Below are 22,767 nucleotides of genomic sequence, written 5' to 3' on the forward strand. Positions count from 1 at the left end.
CTAAAAAATATCAATTTAATATTTTTTAAAATATAATTATAAAAAAATTACATCAACAAATACAAGGGATATGAATTTTTAAGTCGCAGTTCACAAGAATCCTTCCATTCCATGGACCCTCGTATAGAATATTCCTCGTCCACAACCACCAAAGCCGAACTCCCGCAAAAATTGCCTTCCACGAACCCCAATCTTATATTACCATGCCAACCACATGTTAATTATTCTACCAATCAACCAATCCTTTGACAAAGACAAACCTCACAAGTTAAGAACACCCGAGATCTAACTAAATTTCAAAGGCTCAGATTAAATCCAACACTTTATCATGGATAAGGATAAAACTCAGCATCATCACCCCCATCCTCTTCCCCTTTTGCGTCTACTCAATTCAGCACCCCAAGAGGCCAAAACTCCCCCCTTATTGTGTCAGCAAACCGTTTCCAAATTATCCACTTGTAAATTACAAGTTGTAATTTCCACGTCGCCCCCTCCCAAATATATATATATATATATATATATATATATATATATATATATATATATATATATTAAATAAAATAAAATAACTAAAAGGTCCATATTTCCCAACACCAGCTACGTACTCTCTCGCATATATATACACTCTTGGGCCCTCAGAATTCTCAAGCAAACTCCACATAATTTTTTTTAGAGTTCTCTCTGAAAAACACACAACATGGTTTCTTGGGTTAGAGGAAAGTGCGTCGGCAAAGGCTCGTTTGGCTCCGTCAACTTGGCTTTCAACAAACAAACTGGTGCCGTTTTCGCCGTGAAGACTGCCAGTGAAGCAAATCAAGTTCAAGCGTTAGACAACGAAATCAAGATTCTAAGCTCGCTATCTTCTCCTTTTATAGTTAAATTCCTCGGCGACGACGTCTCGTTTGAGAACTCGAGAGCTTGTCGGAATCTTCACATGGAGTACTTGCCCGGCGGCACCGTTGCTGACCTGGCTTCATCAACTCAACATTTCGCTGATGTGAACGAGGAGACTGTTCGGTCATTTACTTACTGTATAGTCTCTGCTTTGAAGTACATACACTCAAGAGGTATTGTTCACTGTGATGTTAAAGGACGGAATATTCTATTGGGTCACAGTTTCGATTCCGTTAAACTAGCAGATTTCGGGTCCGCGATTGACGCCACAAGCGGCGAGCCTCTCTTGCCCCGTGGAAGTCCGTTGTGGATGGCTCCGGAGGTGATTAAACGAGAATACCAGGGACCGGAAAGTGACGTTTGGTCTTTGGGCTGCACAATTATCGAGATGGTCACTGGAAAACCGGCCTGGGAGGATCACGGGGTTGACTCACTAAGTCGAATCGGGTTTTCAAACGAGGTGCCCGAGTTGCCGAGTCAGTTGTCTGTACTCGGTCAGGATTTTTTGAAGAAGTGTTTGGAGAGGGAACCAAGTAAGCGGTGGAGCTGTGATCAGCTACTGGCGCATCCATTCTTAGCTTCCGTGAGTCCTAATTTGTTGGGCAACGAATTGTCTCCACGTTGCGTACTTGATTGGTTTAATTCAGATTTCGAGGAAGATATTGACGTAAAGGAACGTGGGATGAGTTCGAGTTTTGAGAATATTGAGTTTGCGGCTAGAAATAGGATTGGTAAATTGGTGGCAAGTGGGGGGGTAAATTGGGAAACAAAAGATGGCTGGGTGGAGGTGAGGAGCTGTTGCGGGCATCGTGGAAGAGGAGAGGAGGAAGAATTGGGGACAAGTTCGGTATATTCTTCTGATTCGGCGTGGATAAGTGAGGAAGGGTGTATAAAATGGGAAGTTTGTAATTCCATTGGCGGTGAATTACACGTTGACGGGTCTAACAGGTCGATCTCTTGTGGAATTTGCTGGTGTGGTGCGGTGTGCTCGGGCAGGAAAGGGGGTGGTGGTTTATGTTGTCATTATGGGTCACAAAAGGTGGAGCTATCGGTGGAGGGGTGTGAGTTGCTGGTGTTGGCAGGGATTCACCGCATATTGTTGTGTAAATTGTTATTGTATTTACTGCAATTTATGAGAACAATAAGACATAATTTTATCCTTTATTCTAAACTTTTATTACTGGGTTTAGTTCATGCATGTGAATGTGTGTATATCCAGCTGTGTTTTCAGTCCAGTTATGGAGTTGTTCTGCTCTTTACAGGGTGTAGAACTACTATTCTGACATATAGTTAGTCACTTTATAGTTTGGTGTCCTATTTGTGCTGCCATGTATTTATAGGTACAAACAGAATTAATTTCCTTGCGGGATCTACTTTACCATTCATGCGATCACGTCACAGTCTAAAATAGCTTCTAAAATGGTTACTTTGATAAAACTGGAGAGTAATTGTTTTCACCGAGCATCTTGAAAGAGACTGAACAAGTGAATGCTTCTTGTGATAACATAATATTGGACTTCATCTCCTATGAAAGACTCAATCTGAAAGCATATGATCTTGTCCTCACACAACAGCATGTATCTTCTGATTCCCCTACGAATTAAAACAGAGGATCAGTCAAAGTCTAGAGCATAGATAACTAACAACTTGTGAACATGGCAATTAGCCACAGGGACACCGGTGACAATATGGAGAAGAATTGGAAAGAGTGATTGGTCAATTCAAGATTGAAGATACGGCAGATTGCCGCCGGTTTGTAGTTTTGCTTGATTTTGTTTCCTGAAGGCAAGTGACCATAAGTTTGCCATGGAGACTATTTTGGCAAACAAGGCATGCGGGTCAACATGCAACTTGCTGGAGGAATGGTCTCTCATTATCATGTGCATGTCGGTGATTGTGTCCGCAACAAGAAACCATTCAATTTCGAAGAGACAGAGTGTCTTTACCAGCTATCAAAGAGAAGATTCAAATCTAATCGAAGTTATCCAACCGGATCATAATTTTTCCCTTTCTGATCAAGCACGGACTGTTAATAGCTAATTTTTCTTAAATCATGTGGTTTCAAGGGGGTTGATTGCGTAACATTTCTCAATTCTGAATCTACAAACATCACAAAAGGGAGCTTCACTTGGACGAATCAATTAATTAGTGTACACTTTCCAATTAATCGGTGACATGACGTCCTATTTGATTCCCACATTTCCTACACGGCGTTTCAATCACATTCTATGAATTTGATACGCGAATTGAATGTATAAACAATAAAAATATGTGACTGGACTTTGACGAATTATAGGATGCCGAGTAAAATTCAAGACATAGCAGGCACTCGAGCTATTGGAGTCCAATGAAGCAGGATGGCCTCTATCATTATCAATGTGATATTTCTAAAGCGATAAAATATAATGACGTTGAAGATGATGTGGGATCAATGAATACCTAAATCAGCTCCTTCTTGCCTGTCCTTTATCTTGGCATGCCACATGACCAGTGTCTCTTTGACGTCTCTTTGGCGTCATGGCATAAATTAAGATGAGTCCTAAGAGCAACTTGATGTCGGAGTTATCCAGTTCTTAAATTCGATTTTCGAGATATAAGTGATAAAAAAATAAAATTCGAAGGATCCGAGCCCAGTTGGTCTCGTGGTGAAATAGTTACATTCCGTGGTGCTATAGCGTTGTAAAGGAACCCAACCCGTTCTAGTCATGAACATAGCAAAAGCTTGATCAAAATTTATGTGTGAAACTTTTGTGTTTGGCACCTGTTATTTGTCAAGCACTTGTAACTCGTACAAAAGATTGGATGTCCAAACGACTTCAGTGGTATCCCTGTCATCTATGCCTCCTGCGTGCTCCCAGCATTTTCATGGACATAAGATCCGTTCTGCAGCGTGCTCTGTTAACAAACGACATTAAGATTTAATCATGTTTGCCAGCAATTTTCTTCTTGATGATCTCCAATGACTTGAGATTCTATTGATTGTTAAGTTTTGGCGTACATGATGAAGCTTCTCCCTAGTGCTCTTCCTTTCATACACTATGCACGCATTATAATATTGCCAAGATTCCAATTGTTCATAAAGAAATCTAATCCGAACTATGTTGCCAGGAAATTTCATTACATATCTATTGTGATTTCTCTTCCTTTTGTCTGTTCCCATCCCAGGGAACTGTGTTCAAGGCCGATCTTTTTCGTACCCCAAAGGCCTGATCTTGATTAATCCATTAACCTGGTTTGTCTCGCACTCCGGGCCAGAGATCCCATGGAATGACAACATGCTTCCACGTCAGAAGGAAAAAGTTGCGGGAAGGAGACAATGATGTTATTTATACTTGAGAAGGGGGTAAAACAAATGAAAAATCATCCACTGTTGGCCAGTGATTTTGATAGGCAATAGCACAAAATACTAGCCACCGACCTGCCCTGTTATTTTTATATTTTAAAAAAAAGGTTAAATTTTTTTAATTTTAAATTAATATTTTTTATATTTTCAGATCATTTTGATGTGATGATGTCAAAAATAATTTTTAAAAAATAAAAAAATATTATTTTAATTTATTTTAGAGTAAAAAAATATTTTAAAAAACAATCATAACTACTCTCAAATACTATTTTCATGGTTATTAGTGTATTTAGTTTGAAAACTGGTTTTTAATTGGTTATTATATTTATTTAATATAAAAAATTGAAGTTCAATCATATATTTATTTTAGCTTAAATACTGCATAGTAAAACATTAATATATCTAAGATTATTTATAATAAATGAGAAATTTACTTCAAATAATATTTGATTAACAAAAACTTCTAATCCATAGAATTTTAATCTCTTATTGAGAAATTACAAGTTTTTTACATAGTTCATATAATGATGCCATGAAAAGTAAAAATCCAGAGAACTTTAATTTCTTATTGAAAAATTAGATTCGGAGAGCATAAAGCTTTTGGAAAAGCGAGACCTGAATTCTGTGAAAGGACGAGGGGATTGGTTAAAAGACACAACAAGCTAAGCAAGTCTTCCACTCCATTCTGCTTTTCTCGGAACTCCTTTTTCGTTCATATTATTTGAAGCTGATACCGTTTACACCAAAACAAGTGGTTTGATCCTTTACAATAACATTCTTCATTTCTTATTTTTATCCAAAATTCTGCAAGTAATTCTTCATACTTATTCAATTTGATATATTTGTATGTCATGTATATGTTAGAAAATAATATAAATCATATCCTAAAACTTCATCTAAAAATTTAAGTTATTAGGTTGAGCTAGTTTTTTGACATGGTATCAGAATCTTGATAACTAAACGGTCACGAATTTGAATCTTACAATCCCTATTTTATTTGAAAAAAAAATAAACACAAGATAATGAGAGTATGTGTAAGTTTCAAACCCAAAGAGTTTTCACTTAAAATGATATATTAGAAAATAATATAAATCATATCCTAAAACTTCATATAATAACTTAAAATATTGAGTTGAGATAAGATAATTCTTTAACAGAATATAAAATTCATTCAACTCATTTTATATGTTCATCACTGCTATGCTAAAACTAGTGTTTAATGCGTCAAGAAATATTTACCGTCACTTGTGTATAAAAAGGAGCTAAAAACCTTTAACGAGAAGGAAAATGCCATGCTTGCAAACAAATTATGATGAAATGCCTATAAATATCGCCTCTTCCGCATTGTTTTTTAATGGTATAAATCAAACAAATGCATTATTATGTATCTTTGTGATACAATGATACAAAAAAAATCTCCTCTAACGCATTATTTATTAAAATCTCCTTATGATGCTCTTTTTTTTTTAATTTGTATTTGTTGGTTTTTAATTTTTTAATTATTTGTTTTTGGCTATTTTCTAGCTAGCCCCTTCAATATATGGATTTCTTTGGAAAAAAAAACAAAAAATTAGAAAGAAAAGTGCATCTCGTTATATTGAAAAAATCAAGCTAAACCTTTTTATAATAATATAATAATAATAATGAATAATGATCTTTCCGATAACAAATAATATCTTTATGAATATTATCAAAAGCTCACTGAAAGTTTTTCTACACATCACGCACACAATTGAGCTCAACACCAGCATACTATAAATTAACAGGAAACGAGTCGCAGTGTCACACCGTCAAATTTATGAAAAATATCAATTATTTAAAATTGTCAAAAAGCAGCAATTTCTTTCAGCCAGTAAAAAACACCCGCCACAACCTGCCATGGAGACATCAAAGCCTTATCCCAAGGACAAAATATCTTAACAAAGTAGAAATTTTGTCAACATATTAAATCTAGACTTTAAAATCTAAAAATTATTTTTTCTTAAAGTGTGAAATCTTAAGAATTATGAATAAAATCGTAAAAATTCAATATTTTTCAATAGCTCTCAAGAAATTTAAAGATTAATTATTTTTGAAAAAGGCTTAAACTGTTTAAAATGTTCAATAAATAAATAAAATCTAATTTTTTCCAAGAAAAATTCCAGAATTTCTCACCATTGAATTTTTGAAAATTTTCAAGAAATAAAAAAATTCCACTCTTAAAAAACAATAAACCAAATGATGAGAAATTTTTATTTTTTATTAACATTTGCATTTTTCAATATGAAATATTTTTTTCTTGAACATTTTTTAAAGTTTATTATTGAACAATTCAAACTTTTTATTCCTTAAATTTTGAAAATCTTTTTTTCTTTTGAAAATATTTTCACAAATCTTAATGGATAATTGTTTTAGAAATATGTTTCTAAGAATTTCCAAAATTTATTTTCATCTCTTAAGCATTTCAGAGATTTTGTTTTTCTAAAATAAATTAACCTCTCTACGTATTAATTTTTTAAAATAATGACTGAATTAAATTTTAAATTTTCTCTTTCCTTTCGTTTTTTCATAAGAAAAATTAACTATTTTGATTAGATATTAAGACAAGATTAAGATTTCTTAAACCCAAAGTCAGTCAAGAAATAAAAAATTTCCAAAATGCTTAAGAAATTATTTTATATTTATTATTTTTCAAAAATAGCAATGTATAAGAATTTTCCCTATTTTATTTTTTGTTATTTGAATTTTTCCAATATGAAATAAAATTTATTCTTAAGATTTTGAAAAACAAATTGTTGGAGTTCTAATTCTTCATTTCTCAATCTTTGAAAATCTTGACTTTCATATTGATTTTTTCCCGAGAGTAGTAAAGCAACGGCTTAGATGATCAAACTTGACTTTCCCAGCACATGCTGCAAGTATTATTCTAGTTACATGACCACGTGAAACTGTGAGTTATTTTTTTTATATAAATAAAATAAAAAAATTAAAATTTAAAAATATCATGTCTATCTGTAAAGCTATATTCAAGAGTTTTGGATTTAATTACAACACCTGATCTAAAAATAATATTTATAATAATATTAATAATGAGTTTGGCTACAACACCAGACCTAATAGCCTTGGATGTAGGTCTATCTGTAAGGTCGTGTCATAAAAGTATAATAATTAAATAGATTAATAAAAAAGAAAAAAATCAATAGAAAGACAAAAAACTAATGAAGAAAAAGAAAAAAAAATCTAAATTAATCGGGTTAACCCTGCAATCCAGGTTAACCCGTCAAACCTGGGATTTACATCATGAAAATTTGATAACTAAATATAAAAAAAAATTGACGGGTTAACTAGGTTAAACCGTTAAGCCCGGGATACGTGTCATGAAAGTCAGATAATTAAATAGAAAGAAATTTAACATTAACAAACTAAACTAAATAAAAAAATTAATTAAAAATAAATAAAAAAAATTCCTCGAGATCAGTATCATGAAAGTTTGATAACTAAATAAAAAAATAACATTAACAAACTAAATAAAAAAAATTATTAAAAGAAAAAAACACAAAGAAAAAAAGAAAAAAAATTAAATAAAAATAGCAAAAAGAAAAAAAGAAAAAAAATTAAAAAGAAAAAAGAAAAAAAATTAATAACATAGTATTTTAGTATATGTTATTATTATTATTATTATTATATTATAAGTATAATTATAATATATAAAAGTAAAGGGCGTGAGGAAAGCTACATTAATTTTTCCACGAGTATTACTTAGTATAGATTCCTCGGAGATGTAAAAGATTTAATTTATGATTAATATAATTGTGTGTGGAAACGAAGATATTTAACAATGCATTCTTTTTTAAGGATACAATCATTTCCACCTTGAGTACGAAAGAAGCACCGTTTGAGGGTAAGATCATCACATCGATCAGCATTTTCAGGCGAGAGATTCTTGGCCAGGCAAACAGCACCCGACAGTTACAGAGATAGTTGATGTGCGAATCCGCTCTCTATCAGGAAATATCGACATGCGTCCAGTTACTCGAAATAAAATGCGCATCACCTTTTATCAGACTTCTCGATCCAAACATATCATCACAAAATTCAACCTTTTGTTTTCAGTGTTGTCTCGCATTGACGCCACGAACAGAGATGGGTACTTTCCTAGAAAGTCCTCGAGCAGAATGGAGAGAGAGAGAGAGAGAGAGAGGTTGTGTTGTGCCTCTTGAGGAGAACAGTATGGAAGTTAGTGGTGTAGCTATCAAAATTTAGGTACGCGACGCGAACAGCTGCAGAAGTGAGTGGCAGTATACGTGCCAGCAGACCAAAAAGCTTTCAAGAATTGAAATATAATCTATTGTTTCAGTGAATATATATATATATATATATATATATATATATATATATATATATATATATTCGTTAAATACTCACATTTTACAATTTGGAAATAAAACCGAAACAATTAATCTGTGAAAAAGAATATCAATTTACTACACTTATAAATCTAACTGTTTAAAGTATATTAAGAATACTATCAAACTTGGGGTGTCTAAAATAATAAATATAAATTATTATGTCTACATTAATTAATGAATATTAATGTTTTTAATTAACTTAAAATAATAATTTATCCGCTCATTAAAATTATTTTTAAGAAAAATGTACAATCATCATAAAAAAAGATAATTCATTGTTGAGAAAATAATATAATTAAATTATAACTCACCCGGTGGCTACATTATTTCTTTAAATATATTTTATAATAATATAAATAATTAACAGTTTAGATTTGATGATGAAAATGAAGTTAGTTCAAATTAACAGTTTAGATCTAAATGTAAAAATGAAGGATGAAATTACGAAATATTTAAATGGATATTTATGAAAAAACTTAACTTTATCCTATTTATGTCTGCCTTCTCTGTTTCTCATGGATAGAAAATACATTAAAACTATTTCTTGTCTCCATTTTCATAAACAAACGTGTTTTTATCCTAATTGTTTCTGTTTATTATTTTTTTTAAAAGTCAACTACTATGTAAGTCAATTCACCCTCATTTTACACGACCTTGTTTCAGAATCTAAACAATCCAATTACCTCCTCCTCTTCATCTATACACTACTGATCTCTTCTTCGTTTACTATTAAAGCTTTGGTACAGCACTTATTCACTTGCATAAGAGGGAGACTAGCTTTGATTTATGTACCGAAGCAAAACAGTGATTGGTTGTTGATTCAAGAGAAGCAAACAGTGAGAGAGAAACCTCGCCTTTGAATCATCGTCATTGCTCCGTTTAAAGTCAACCCCCCCTCTAAAGTCTAACCTAGACCCACCGGGCCATCAACTTCCCGTGAACAGACCTAGTTTTCGGAACTAAATACGGCCCAAGGCTTTAAAAGCCCAAGACCAATATCTATTTGGTACAATGGAGATCTACGTCAACGTACAACCCAACTGAATCGCATTTTAGCTCGTCGAATCAAGGCGGAAGAAACACAGACCCGTTTTTCACCGATCCACAAAAGAACACTCTCTCTCCCCCCCTCTCTGTGGTTTCTGATCTTGAAACCTCCGATCTAGGGCACCATGGCTGCTGCCAATGCCCCAATCACCATGAAAGAGGCTCTAACGGTAATATCCTCAACATTCTCTCTCTAGATCTCGTGATTCCACTACATTTTTTTTTGAAATACAAGTCTTCGTGCTGATTTTTATTTTGTTTGATTTGTTGTTGAATTGTTAGTTGCCGAGCCTCGGTATCAACCCACAGTTCATAAACTTCACGCATGTGACAATGGAATCAGAGAAGTACATATGCATCAGAGAAACGTCGCCACAGAACAGCGTGGTTATTGTCGACATGAACATGCCTATGCAGCCTCTAAGAAGGCCTATCACTGCCGATTCCGCCTTGATGAATCCTAATTCTCGAATTCTCGCTCTCAAAGGTATTTTTATAACACATAATGCAATCATTTTTTCCTATCTAAATTGATCTGCTTATTTTCCAGTGAATAAAAGAGAACTGTATTTGTTATTTGTTAATAATTGCAATAATAGAAATAATTGTGGCCTTAATCCTTATCTAATGGTTAATGAATCTCGGTGTTTTGATTCGAAGCTCAACTGCCGGGAACTACTCAGGATCATTTGCAGATATTTAATATAGAACTGAAAGCGAAAGTGAAATCTCATCAAATGCCTGAGCAGGTATCTATGTTTGAAATATTGATTTGATTTCCTACTTAACTTTTAGAATGCCAGTCTAAATTGTGGTATTCATGGTGTGTATGTGCTATAGGTTGTGTTTTGGAAGTGGATTAGCCCTAAGATGCTGGCCCTGGTAACTCAGACTTCAGTTTATCACTGGTCAATTGAAGGCAAGCATTTTGTATCTTTCAAGTTCTCAAGATTTTGCGACTTTCTTGTTTTTATTCCTCTTGTTTATGATTTTATCATGCTTGCAGGTGATTCGGAGCCTGTGAAGATGTTTGATAGAACAGCTAATCTACAAGGTAATCAGATAATCAACTATCGATGTGATCCTTCAGAAAAGTGGCTGGTCCTCATTGGAATTGCTCAAGGTCCACCAGAGGTGTGTCGTGCAGGCTTCTCCTATTTGCATTTAGTAATTTATTAATTAATGTATTCATGATAGCATCATTCATGTTAGTGGCTCCATTGAGTTTTGCCATGTTATAAGAATTTATAAGTTGGATTTTAGTTAGCAAAATGGCTGTTAGGTGCTTCACATGCTTTCTTGGTAAATTTTGATTTGCAAACTTACTGCACTCATGCCCTTTTTTTATGCTAAAATTGGATGCTTCTGATGCGAAATTTTTTCTTGGACTTGGGCAAATAATATTTTGGGCTCTCAACTTATTTGTCTCCTTTTTTGTTGTTTGCCCTGCTCACTTCTTATAAACTGTATGGAAAACTTGGCATTCTCTCATTGCATTGGGAACTATTTAGCGATGATATACTATGTTTGTTGTTAAAACGTTTCTACGTGTAAAAGATTTGGTTGCTTGCACATTTCCCTAGACCGAAGTGGCTAGAAGCTTCACTTTTTGATAATTTGATACTTCCCAGAATGATGCACTGTTTTATGCCTAACTTATCTTGCTTATGAGAACTGCCTTGGTTAAATGTTTCCTCGTTTATGACTTTGAACACAGTTTTCCTCCAGTGTATGACATGAGAGCTTGCATATTTCCCATCAGACAACAGTTTGTTGTGTTTGAATGTTGTCCATAATAGGTAGAAACTCATTTGGACCATGGTTTTTATTAGTACTAAATTTGTTGGCCCTGCTTTTAACTTTAAGTTGCTCCTATAGTGTCAAGACATTGTGGTTATTTATAGCGCTTCTCCTTCTTCTTTCTCTTACTGTAGACAGGCAAGAATGTTATTAAAAGTATGATTGCCCAGTCTTTAATCTGTTAATTTACAGTAACCATTTGTGTTTTGCTTGTTCTTTTCCCAGTATTTTTTGGTGTATTAGGTATGGCAATTACTATGTAAGATGGCATATTTTGTCTTCTCCTTTGTTTTAAAGCTTACATATTTATTTTTTAGATTGTGAAACGTTCCTTTATGATCGATATTGCACCTACCTTGATGATTGCAAAGTTTTAAAATTCTTCTAAAGATTTCAACAGCGTTAATAATATCTAATATTTGTTGCAGAGGCCACAATTGGTCAAAGGGAATATGCAGCTTTTCTCTGTGGATCAGCAGCGTAGTCAGGCTCTTGAAGCACATGCTGCGTCATTTGCCACTTTTAAAGTGTGATGTTAATCCTGAATTTTGTTTCATTTTGTGGATTCTATTTTTTAAATAGTAATTTTCTGATTTAGTTGCTCCTAGTATTGTTATTTAATTACACTTGTTTGCTTCTTTTCCAGGTTGCAGGAAATGAAAGCCCTTCAACCCTTATCTCTTTTGCATCAAGGTCGTTTAATGCTGGGCAACTAACATCAAAGTTGCATGTTATTGAACTTGGTGCTGTGCCAGGTCATTTACTTTTCTTTGGCTTCTCTAGCCATATGCACATCATATGCAGTGTAATTGTGTCTTGGTTTCATTTGTTTGCTTTTATGCCGTCTCAAAGGAAGTTTTTGTGCTTGGTGATACTAGAAGCATGTTGCTATGACTTTTCATACTGGCTTTCGGTGAAATCTGTTGGATACTGATTGTGCTATTGTCTATCAGGCAAACCTTCATTTACCAAGAAGCAAGCAGACCTATTCTTTCCACCAGACTTCGCTGATGATTTTCCTGTGTCAATGCAGGTAAAGCATTTCTTTTTTTTATCAGGATTAGTAGTGCTCCTGATAGGTTCACCGAAAGCTAAAATTTGTTTATTTTTATTTTTATTTTGTGACAGATATCCCAAAAGTATGGCTTAATATATGCGATCACAAAGCAAGGACTTCTATTTGTTTATGACTTAGAGACTGCCAGCGCAATTTATAGAAATCGAATCAGTCCAGATCCTATATTTTTGACTACTGATGCTTCTTCAGTAGGTGGCTTCTATGCTGTCAATAGGAGAGGACAGGTTTTGCTTGCCACTGTAAATGAAGCAACTATTGTGCCTTTTGTTAGTGGCCAGGTTTGCTTCCTGGATTTTTACCATTTCTGTTATGTTTTGCTATTATAGCGAAGAGGACCAGGTATCTTAAATCATTGTTTGGTGGTTTGGCAGTTAAACAATCTTGAACTTGCTGTTAATCTTGCCAAAAGAGGAAATCTTCCTGGAGCTGAGAATCTGGTAAGAGTGCAGACACACTTGTGTGTGCGTGTGCGTGTGTGTGTTCATTTGTTAACTCTGCCGATCTTTGGAGTCAATCCTACCCTTGCCTTTGTTTTTATGTTCTTGTGATCATTTGATATAACGTCTATTCATCATTTTTTGCTTAACATTGAATAGATAATTATTTCTAACTCAGCACAGGTTGAAAGTTCTCCCTGCACTGGAGAAAAACTAAAGACTGAAACATTTCCTAATATAAATCACAAGAAACATGGTGTATTCTATTTAAGAGTTAAAAAACATTATTCTACCTTCAAGAAATAAAACTCTGTGCAACATTAGATTCTATCCTATGGATTGTTGGGTCTAACAACAGAACATTTTAAACTTGAATATGGTAGAAAAGCATCCCACTTCTATTTTGAAATTTCCATGGAAGGTAATTTATGATGGTTTCTTAAAGTTGACATTATTTTATTTTATTTTATTTTATTTCAGTTTACCTTGAAAAATACCACGGGCTGACTTGAAAATTTACCATGCATGCTTTAATTGGTTTATGCCTGTGCACATGGTATGTGTGTGTCCAGTTTCTTCCATGAAACATCATTGGTGTCTCTTTCAGGTTGTCCAGCGGTTTCAAGAATTATTTTCTCAATCAAAGTATAAGGAGGCCGCAGAACTTGCTGCAGAATCTCCACAAGGAATCCTCCGAACTCCTGATACTGTTGCTAAATTCCAGGTTTTTTTAGTGCCAAGTTTTCGTTGTTTTTACTTTTTTTATTTCTTTGTTTCTTTATCTATGAAGATACAGTGATTTCAAGGTCCTGAATTTCTAGTTTTTTTCATGTGCTACAGAGCGTTCCAGTTCAAGCTGGGCAAACACCACCATTGTTGCAGTACTTTGGAACTCTGTTGACTAGAGGAAAGCTTAATGCTTTTGAATCATTGGAATTATCACGTCTTGTTGTAAATCAGAATAAGAAAAATCTTCTGGAGAACTGGTTGGCTGAGGACAAGCTTGAATGCACTGAAGAGCTTGGAGATCTTGTGAAGGTCAGTTATACTTATCATTGCTGGTGATGATCAGTTTCTTCTTTTAATAGCAAAAAAATTGACTATTCATTCATTTATTCTTTCAACTTTTATCTAATATTTGTCCAACACGCTACTAAATGACTTGATAAAACTGAGATGACATTGAGAGACCTCCCCCGGGTCCAACAATTCTTCCTGATATCAATACTGGTAAATATGGTTTTTAGGCTGGGCATGCAAACCTTGTAGGGCCATCTGGGTCGCTGTTGGGGTAGGATGTACTTGATGTAAACAACTTGGATATGTTTAACTTGACATGGATATAATTTTCTGATTTGTCTATGTTGTTAATGCATGTATTTTTCATCTTTCTGATATCATAAACATATTTTCATTGCAGACCGTTGATAATGACCTTGCATTGAAGATATATATCAAAGCCAGGGCAACTCCAAAAGTTGTTGCAGCATTTGCTGAGAGGAGGGAGTTTGACAAGATTCTTATATACTCAAAGCAGGTAAAGCACTCACATGCTCGTTCATTAAATTCTGTTGTTCATATGCTGCCAAGTTCCAAATTAAGTAATGTTGAGAATTCAATATTTTGAGTTAGCTACTAGTTATTTTTCGGGTGCTGATGATTTATATTTTTATTTCACTGGTATAGGTTGGCTACAACCCTGATTATTTGTTCCTCCTCCAAACAATATTGCGGACAGACCCTCAGGTTCATAAACTCTCAGTTCATTATTTTTAGTTGCACTCACACAATCAGGTGTTCGTATACACATGTTTCAACCAAGAATGCAATGGCTGATGGTTCTCTTATTTTGTTTAAGTTTTGTTAGCATTCACCTTCGTTTCAACTTTCTGGATTGCAGGCTGCCGTTAATTTTGCTCTAATGATGTCTCAAATGGAGGGAGGTTGCCCAGTTGATTACAACACAATAACTGATCTATTCCTTCAGGTTTTACTGTTTTATTATTTTTAAGCGCAAAATAATTCAAATATGTGCAAAAAAGTTCCTTTATACCTACTGGCCATTTTATTTTTCCTAATATTATTGTTGTTGTTTTTCAGAGGAATTTGATCCGCGAGGCAACAGCTTTTTTGTTGGATGTTCTGAAGCCAAATTTGCCTGAGCATGGATACCTTCAAACTAAGGTCAACACCCCTTTTTTGCTCCCTTAAATTATTTTGTATACTTGAAATAACTATTGATGGCTTAACAGTTTGCATGTTCATATCTACTCAGGTTTTGGAGATCAATCTTGTGACATTTCCAAATGTTGCAGATGCTATATTAGCTAATGGTATGTTTAGTCACTATGATCGCCCACGTATTGGCCAACTCTGTGAAAAAGCTGGGTTGTATATTCGAGCACTTCAGGTAAAATGCCTTCTCAATTCTTAAGTAAAACCTTTTGTTGCCTGATATTAAACTATTTCACTATTTCCTGTGCTAACAATATTTTTCATATAATGCAGCACTATACTGAGTTGCCTGATATTAAACGTGTTATTGTGAACACACATGCCATTGAGCCTCAGGTTTGTGCATGATTCATAAACAAGTTTGTCCCAAGTGAATGTAACATTATTCCTAAATGTTAATGTTACTTCTTTTCAGGCTCTTGTCGAGTTCTTTGGTACTCTTTCTCGAGAGTGGGCTCTTGACTGTATGAAAGATCTACTTCTTGTCAACCTGAGGGGCAACCTTCAGATTATTGTGCAGGTAGGGTACCGTTTAGAAGCAATCACTAATACTACCTTTTCTTTTGGGGCTAATAGGCATCTCTCTATGCAGACTGCCAAAGAATACTGTGAGCAATTGGGTGTGGATGCATGCATAAAGCTCTTTGAGCAGTTTAAGTCATATGAAGGACTGTATTTCTTTTTGGGCTCATATTTGAGCTCTAGGTACACCTTTTTTGATAACTTGGATTCTCTTATCCAAAAGAGAATGATTTTGGTTGTTAAATTATATGCTGCAACTTCTTATTTTTACTTCTTTGCTTTCTGCGTAGTGAGGATCCTGAAATCCACTTCAAGTACATTGAAGCAGCTGCTAAAACTGGGCAGATTAAGGAGGTAGAACGTGTGACACGTGAATCGAACTTCTATGATGCTGAAAAGACGAAGAACTTTTTAATGGAAGCCAAGCTTCCTGATGCACGTCCACTGATCAATGTCTGTGATCGTTTTGGTTTTGTCCCAGACCTTACCCACTATCTGTTTGTAAACAATATGCTTCGCTATATTGAGGGTTATGTTCAAAAGGTAATTTTTTTCTTAGTTTTATTTTAATGTTTCGTGTCTTTGTATTGCCAAAATCATTCTTAAGTGGTAATATAGTCCCAGTTTACATTTTCCCCTTGTTCTTTTGTTTAATAGGTCAATCCAGGAAATGCTCCTCTAGTTGTAGGGCAACTGCTTGATGATGAATGTGCTGAAGATTTCATTAAAGGCCTTATTCTGTCTGTTCGTTCTCTTCTGCCAGTTGAGCCCTTGGTGGAGGAGTGTGAGAAGAGGTTTGTTGTTTTTTCAGAATGTGATGTTAAATCATCCATTGTTATTGCCACTTCACTTAGTATTTTCTTCACAGGAATCGTCTCCGCTTGCTCACTCAGTTCTTGGAGCATCTAGTCAGTGAGGGAAGTCAAGATGTGCATGTTCACAATGCTCTTGGTAAAATCATTATTGAAAGTGGTGACAATCCAGAGCATTTTCTTACTACCAACCCATATTACGATTCACGTGTTGTTGGTAAATATTGTGAGAAGCGCGATCCCACCCTTGCTGTTGTTGCCTACCGAAGAGGACAGTGTGATGATGAATTAATCAATGTCACAAACAAGAATTCATTGTTCAAACTGCAGGCCAGGTATGCATATTGTTCATCAGTAAGTGGTCATGGCTCATTATGTGCAAAGATTTGTTTCCTTCTGCTGATTGCCCAATGGTTTCATTCAGATATGTTGTAGAACGGATGGATGGTGATCTCTGGGATAAAGCCCTTAGTCCTGATAATGAGTATAGAAGGCAGTTGATTGATCAGGTTGTATCGACTGCTTTGCCTGAAAGCAAGAGTCCTGATCAAGTTTCAGCAGCTGTTAAAGCTTTCATGACAGCCGATCTTCCACATGAACTGATCGAACTTCTTGAAAAGATAGTTCTTCAAAATTCTGCTTTCAGTGGGAATTTCAATCTGCAAAACCTGCTCATCTTGACTGCCATCAAGGCTGATCCATCAAGAGTTATGGATTATGTTAATAGGCTAGACAATTTTGATGGACCTGCAATTGGGGAGGTGGCTGTGGAAGCTCAGTTGTATGAAGAAGCATTTGCCATTTTCAAGAAGTTCAATCTTAATGTTCAGGCCGTCAATGTCCTGCTGGATAACATTCATAGCATTGATCGAGCTGTGGAGTTTGCATTCCGGGTGGAAGAAGAAGCTGTCTGGAGCCAAGTGGCCAAGGCCCAACTGCGAGAGGGGCTAGTAAGTGAAGCAATTGAGTCCTTTATCCGTGCAGATGATGCTACTCAATTCTTGGAAGTCATAAAGGCAGCTGAGGATGCAAATGTATATCATGACTTGGTGAAGTACCTTCTAATGGTGAGGCAAAAGTCAAAGGAGCCCAAGGTTGACAGTGAGCTCATATATGCATATGGTAAAATTGATCAACTGGGTGAAATTGAAGAATTTATTCTCATGCCTAATGTTGCTAATCTCCAAAATGTTGGAGATCGTTTATATGACGAAGCTCTGTATGAGGCAGCAAAGATTATATTTAGATTTATTAGTAACTGGGCTAAGCTAGCTGTCACACATGTTAAGCTAAAAGAGTTTCAAAGTGCTGTTGACGCAGCTCGAAAAGCAAACAGCTCGAAAACATGGAAAGAAGTCTGCTTTGCTTGTGTTGATTCTGAGGAATTCCGCTTGGCTCAGATATGCGGTCTCAACATTATCATACAGGTGGTTATTTTTTAATCCTTTCTCCAGTTTCATTCTGTCTGATATCAATGTCTTGAGCGTAATTTGTTATGATGATGGTTCCTTATACGGACCTTGAACTTTTTGGCTCCTGATTATTTTTTCCTTAAATCTTCATCTTTTGCTGTTAATGAGAGTGACACAGGTAGACGATGAATTTCTGTTCTTAGATGTAAGTATTCGAGTGCTCATAAATTCTGATTCCTGTTTTTTCTGTCATTAAAGGTTGATGATTTGGAAGAGGTCAGTGAGTATTACCAGAACAGGGGATGCTTTAGCGAGCTCATCTCTTTAATGGAAAGTGGGCTTGGTTTGGAGCGTGCACATATGGGCATCTTCACTGAGTTGGGAGTTTTATATGCGAGATACCGCCCTGAGAAGCTTATGGAGCACATCAAGTTGTTCTCAACTCGTCTCAACATCCCCAAGCTAATACGTGCTTGTGATGAACAACAGCATTGGAAGGAACTGACATATTTATACATCCAATATGATGAATTTGACAATGCTGCAACCACTATAATGAACCACTCTCCAGAAGCATGGGACCACATGCAATTCAAAGATGTTGTAGTGAAAGTTGCAAATGTTGAGCTCTACTACAAGGCTGTGCACTTTTACTTGCAAGAGCATCCAGACCTAATCAATGATCTTCTTAATGTGATTGCACTTCGTGTTGACCATACACGAGTAGTGGACATAATGCGAAAGGTACACTTTGTCATTTATCGTGTTATGTTTCTGTTGCTTCCACTTTTCTTGGAGAGTTAGTGGCTAGGGAGAGTTTTGTCTGTAATATCTTATTCACATCTGCAATTGTATGAGTTTCAGGCTGGTCATCTCCGTCTCATTAAGCCATACATGGTTGCTGTTCAGAGCAACAATGTCTCTGCTGTGAATGAAGCATTGAATGAAATTTATATTGAGGAGGAGGACTATGACAGACTTCATGAATCTATTGAGTTGCATGATAACTTTGACCAGATAGGCCTTGCACAGAAGGTCAGTTTAAATTTCAAAAGAATGACTGTAAGTCCTAAAGGTTGATTTTTTATTTACAAGTGTTAATAATGTGTTTGAGCAGATTGAGAAACATGAGCTTCTTGAGATGAGACGTGTTGCTTCTCATATATACAAGAAAGCAGGAAGGTGGAAGCAGTCAATTGCTTTGTCGAAGAAAGACAATCTTTACAAAGATTGTATGGAAACTTGTTCACAGTCTGGTGATCGTGAACTTTCAGAGGAGTTGCTTGTCTATTTCATCGAGCAGGTTTGTTTTCTCTAGTTCTTCTCTCCCTATCTCTTCCCCCCCCTCCCCCCCCATCTCTCTCTGTTTGTGTGTGTATAGCAATTCCCCACACTTTGCATCTTAGTGCCTTGCAAAAGCTTCCTATCTTGAAGTCCCTGTGGACTATCGACTATCCCTTTGCTCCTTACAATCTCTTATTTTCCACTGGATCTTTTCTTATTTTTGTCTAATCGATTCTGATGTCTGTTAAAACAAGATTGCTTTTAGTCTTTCTTCTAATGTCTTTTCAAGTATTAAGCCATTGGATGATATAAATTTCAGACTGCAGTATTTTTTAAGATTCTATCATGCAGTCCTCTTTTGAAAAAGAAAAAAGAAACCCCTGAAACACACGTGAGAATTTTGTTTTGCTGGGTTGTTTGGTCAAATTGGGAGATCTGCATTGACGATCTTGTTTAATGCTGGTGCAGGGAAAGAAAGAGTGCTTTGCAGCTGCCCTCTTTGTTTGTTATGATTTGATCCGACCAGATGTTGCTATGGAGCTGGCTTGGATGAACAATATGATTGATTTTGCTTTCCCATATCTCTTGCAGGTAGTCTTTATGCCCCCCCCCCCCCCCAAATTCTTAATTGTTAACACTTTTAATATTTTCTTCAACCTCTGATTTTGTTTTTCTTTTCTGTTTTTAAGTTTATCCGTGAGTACACAAGCAAAGTAGATGAGCTCATCAAGAGCAAACTTGAGGCTCTTAATGAGGCGAAGGCTAAAGAGAACGAGGAGAAGGACATGGTTGCTCAGCAGGTAAGGGCACCTTAATGCTTTTAACATTAGCCCTTAATGTATCAGTATAAAAATTCCTTTCCTTTATATTTTTGTTGTCTTTCTCACAAAACTTTGATGAACTTGTTCCCAAGCTTTCAATGAATAATATGGAATGAAAATAAAGTGCCTTAAAAGCTTTTTTCTTCCACTGAGCTAATTATATGCAGATTGTTAAATATGAAGAAGTTGATCAATAAAGGTTTAATAAATAGTACACAGTTTTTTAAAGATAAATAAATGAAAAGACCTTGTTAATGTTTTCTCCAAATTATCACGTTGCAGTGTTATTGGTATTCAGGTTAAACTCATTCCACTTTTTCCCGCTCTTTTTTGTGCAGAATATGTATGCACAGTTGCTGCCCCTTGCTTTGCCTGCACCACCAATGCCTGGAATGGGTGGTCCAGGGATGAGTGGAGGTTTTGCACCACCTCCTCCAATGGGTGGAATGGGAATGCCACCTTATGGCATGCCACCCATGGGCCCCTACTAATCTGGACGCCAACCTCTGAAATTATATTCTCCAGAATTCATTGTCTGCTACTGAAGGTGAATTCAGTCCTTTGCTTCCGGGAGGAAATTGACTGATACTCTGAACTGGTACCCCGCCATTGCATTTGCTGTAATGTTTATTCTCTCAGAATTCTGTCGGTAATAGCTGAGCAAGTTTTTTCTCAAGTGAAGGCTGAGCCAAGTGAATAATATGTTTTCGACAGATCGGGCTATGAAATTTGTTGTGATTGTGGCACTTGAATAGGTGCTTTAGTTTTTATAGCTGTAATAACATTTTGTTTTTGCTAATTGTCAAAGGCACGGTAATTGGATTCACGTCAGTGATTTGAAATTTTGTAATCACCATGTTTCTTCCATGTACAACAGTTAAGTTTATACTTGAAAAATGATGTTTTCCATTGCTGCTGGACTTGTATCTTTCTTGCAAAGTAATTTTTATGCTCTTGCTATGTGGCAGTACTGCTGGGTAATTTTCTTGAATTGGTGGTTTCAAATTCTTGGAAATGGCTGCCACTCCAGGTCGTAACTTTAGCCTATTGTATGAAGGATTTATTTGGCATTACAACTGTATTTTTAAAAATATTTAATTTTTTTAGTTTTAAATTGATTTTTTTTTAATATTTTTAGATTGTTTTGATGTTTTGATATAAAATAAATTAAAAAAATTAATTTTTAAATAAAAAATATTTTAAAATTTAATTTTTATTACGCTTGATGAGGTTTCAAATTTGGATCCAGTAGTCATCGAACCTATAGGGTTATAGGGTGTTGCTAGATTATTTGATGGTGTTATACGAAAAGATATATGAAGGTGTTGCTCATGTGTTTTCAGTTGAAAAACATATAAGAATCATGTATCACTTGGTTAATTTGATAAGTTTAAAGATAATTTAAATAATTAGTAAAAATATGGTTTGAATAAAAAAAATTAAGATGATAACATATTAGATTGAATCGTATTAACTTATTAAATCCATGAACTTGATCATGAAATCATAATAACTCTATATAAAGTAAATCAAAACAAATTATGAAGTCCGATTTCTAATCATCAATCCAATATTGAAGGATAAAGTTGAAAAAAATCAATTAAAAAAAAACTCGAGTTAACTTGTCAAATCTACGACCAGGGTTATGAGACCAGATAACCTCGTAGAAAGTAAATTAAAATAAATTAAGAAACATAATTCTCAATAAACTCAATATTAAAGGATAAAATTAAAAAAAAATCAATTAAAAAAGACCCAAGACAATCTGGATTAATCAATTAAAAAATCATTACTTGAGTCATGAGTTTAAGATAACCTCATAAAAAGTAAACTGAAAAAATTATTTAAATCAATTCGGGTTAACATATCAAACTTACGATTCGAGTCATTAGACCGGGATAACACTATAGAAAAAAATCAAAACAAACGATGAAGTTTAATTCTCAATAAACTCATTGTTGAGTGATAAAAATAAAAAATTCAATTTATAAAAATGACAGAACAGGACAACCTAGGTCGATCCAAGTTAACAAGTAAAATTTATGACTCGAGTTATGAGATTGAGATAACCTTATAGAACTAAAATCGAGACAAAACATAAAGCTTAATTCCTAATCAATCAAATATTAAATGATAAATTAAAAAATAAAAAATAAAAAAAATAATTTTTTTAAGTCAACCAGATTAATCTATCAAATATATGGCATAGGTTATGAAATTGAAATAATTATATAAAAAAACAAATTGAAATAAATTGAAATTTAATCTCTAATAAATTAAATATTAAATAATAAAATAATTAAAAAAAATATAGATTAAAAAAATAATTTGAAAAATTATCATAATAAATAAATAAAAATTTAAAGTGTTGCACGTTAAAAGCATCGCCCTTATCGTTTTTGCCAGTGATTAATAATTAACAACGAGTAGTAATAATAATAATAATAATAATAATAATTGAGGCCGTGTGTTGCTTTATGATAACAGCGATGTACAGATGAACATGTACAGCATTTGGATTAACAAATTTACGACTCTACATGAGAAATGCAGCCTAATAATATTTTTTATGTTAAGCATGCTCTTGAAATTGAAATGGAAGAGACATTTCCTAAGAAAAAAAATTAATAAACTGATTTTCGTCGAGAAAAACACTCTAAATGTCTTTCATCTCTCAATCAATAAAAAACTGCG

The 22,767-nt window shown here is 34.6% G+C and overlaps 2 protein-coding genes across 2 annotated transcripts; both read left to right on the forward strand.

Annotated features, from left to right (window-relative positions):
- Positions 1–593: 593 nt before the first annotated feature.
- On the forward strand, positions 594–2,254 carry LOC133679760 (mitogen-activated protein kinase kinase kinase 18-like). Its single transcript, XM_062102446.1, has one exon. It carries the CDS (start codon positions 698–700, stop codon positions 2,186–2,188), a length of 1,491 nt encoding a protein of 496 aa, XP_061958430.1. The 5' UTR covers positions 594–697; the 3' UTR covers positions 2,189–2,254.
- A 7,412-nt stretch (positions 2,255–9,666) lies between these two features.
- Positions 9,667–20,984, forward strand: LOC133680034 (clathrin heavy chain 1-like). The gene is made up of 30 exons (XM_062102821.1): positions 9,667–9,842; positions 9,955–10,159; positions 10,333–10,421; positions 10,513–10,591; positions 10,679–10,806; positions 11,901–11,999; positions 12,119–12,227; positions 12,426–12,505; positions 12,601–12,828; positions 12,922–12,987; positions 13,595–13,711; positions 13,828–14,025; positions 14,408–14,524; positions 14,674–14,733; positions 14,888–14,974; positions 15,088–15,171; positions 15,263–15,397; positions 15,496–15,558; positions 15,638–15,742; positions 15,815–15,927; positions 16,035–16,287; positions 16,402–16,538; positions 16,613–16,891; positions 16,981–17,983; positions 18,227–18,712; positions 18,833–19,003; positions 19,086–19,271; positions 19,721–19,843; positions 19,942–20,052; positions 20,412–20,984. The coding sequence occupies exons 1-30, from the start codon at positions 9,798–9,800 to the stop codon at positions 20,562–20,564; spliced, it is 5,109 nt and encodes a 1,702-aa protein (XP_061958805.1). The 5' UTR covers positions 9,667–9,797; the 3' UTR covers positions 20,565–20,984.
- The last annotated feature ends 1,783 nt before the right edge of the window (positions 20,985–22,767 follow it).

Source organism: Populus nigra, chromosome 19, assembly GCF_951802175.1.
Source record: "Populus nigra chromosome 19, ddPopNigr1.1, whole genome shotgun sequence".
Lineage (NCBI taxonomy): Eukaryota > Viridiplantae > Streptophyta > Magnoliopsida > Malpighiales > Salicaceae > Populus > Populus nigra.

Coding starts and splice junctions, on each gene's coding strand:
- LOC133679760 (XM_062102446.1), top strand. CDS start 698: ATGGTTTCTTGGGTTAGAGGAAAGTGCGTCGGCAAAGGCTCGTTTGGC.
- LOC133680034 (XM_062102821.1), top strand. CDS start 9,798: ATGGCTGCTGCCAATGCCCCAATCACCATGAAAGAGGCTCTAACG. Junction 12,829..12,921: donor TGCCTTTTGTTAGTGGCCAG/GTTTGCTTCCTG, acceptor GTGGTTTGGCAG/TTAAACAATCTTGAACTTGC. Junction 14,734..14,887: donor TATTGCGGACAGACCCTCAG/GTTCATAAACTC, acceptor TCTGGATTGCAG/GCTGCCGTTAATTTTGCTCT.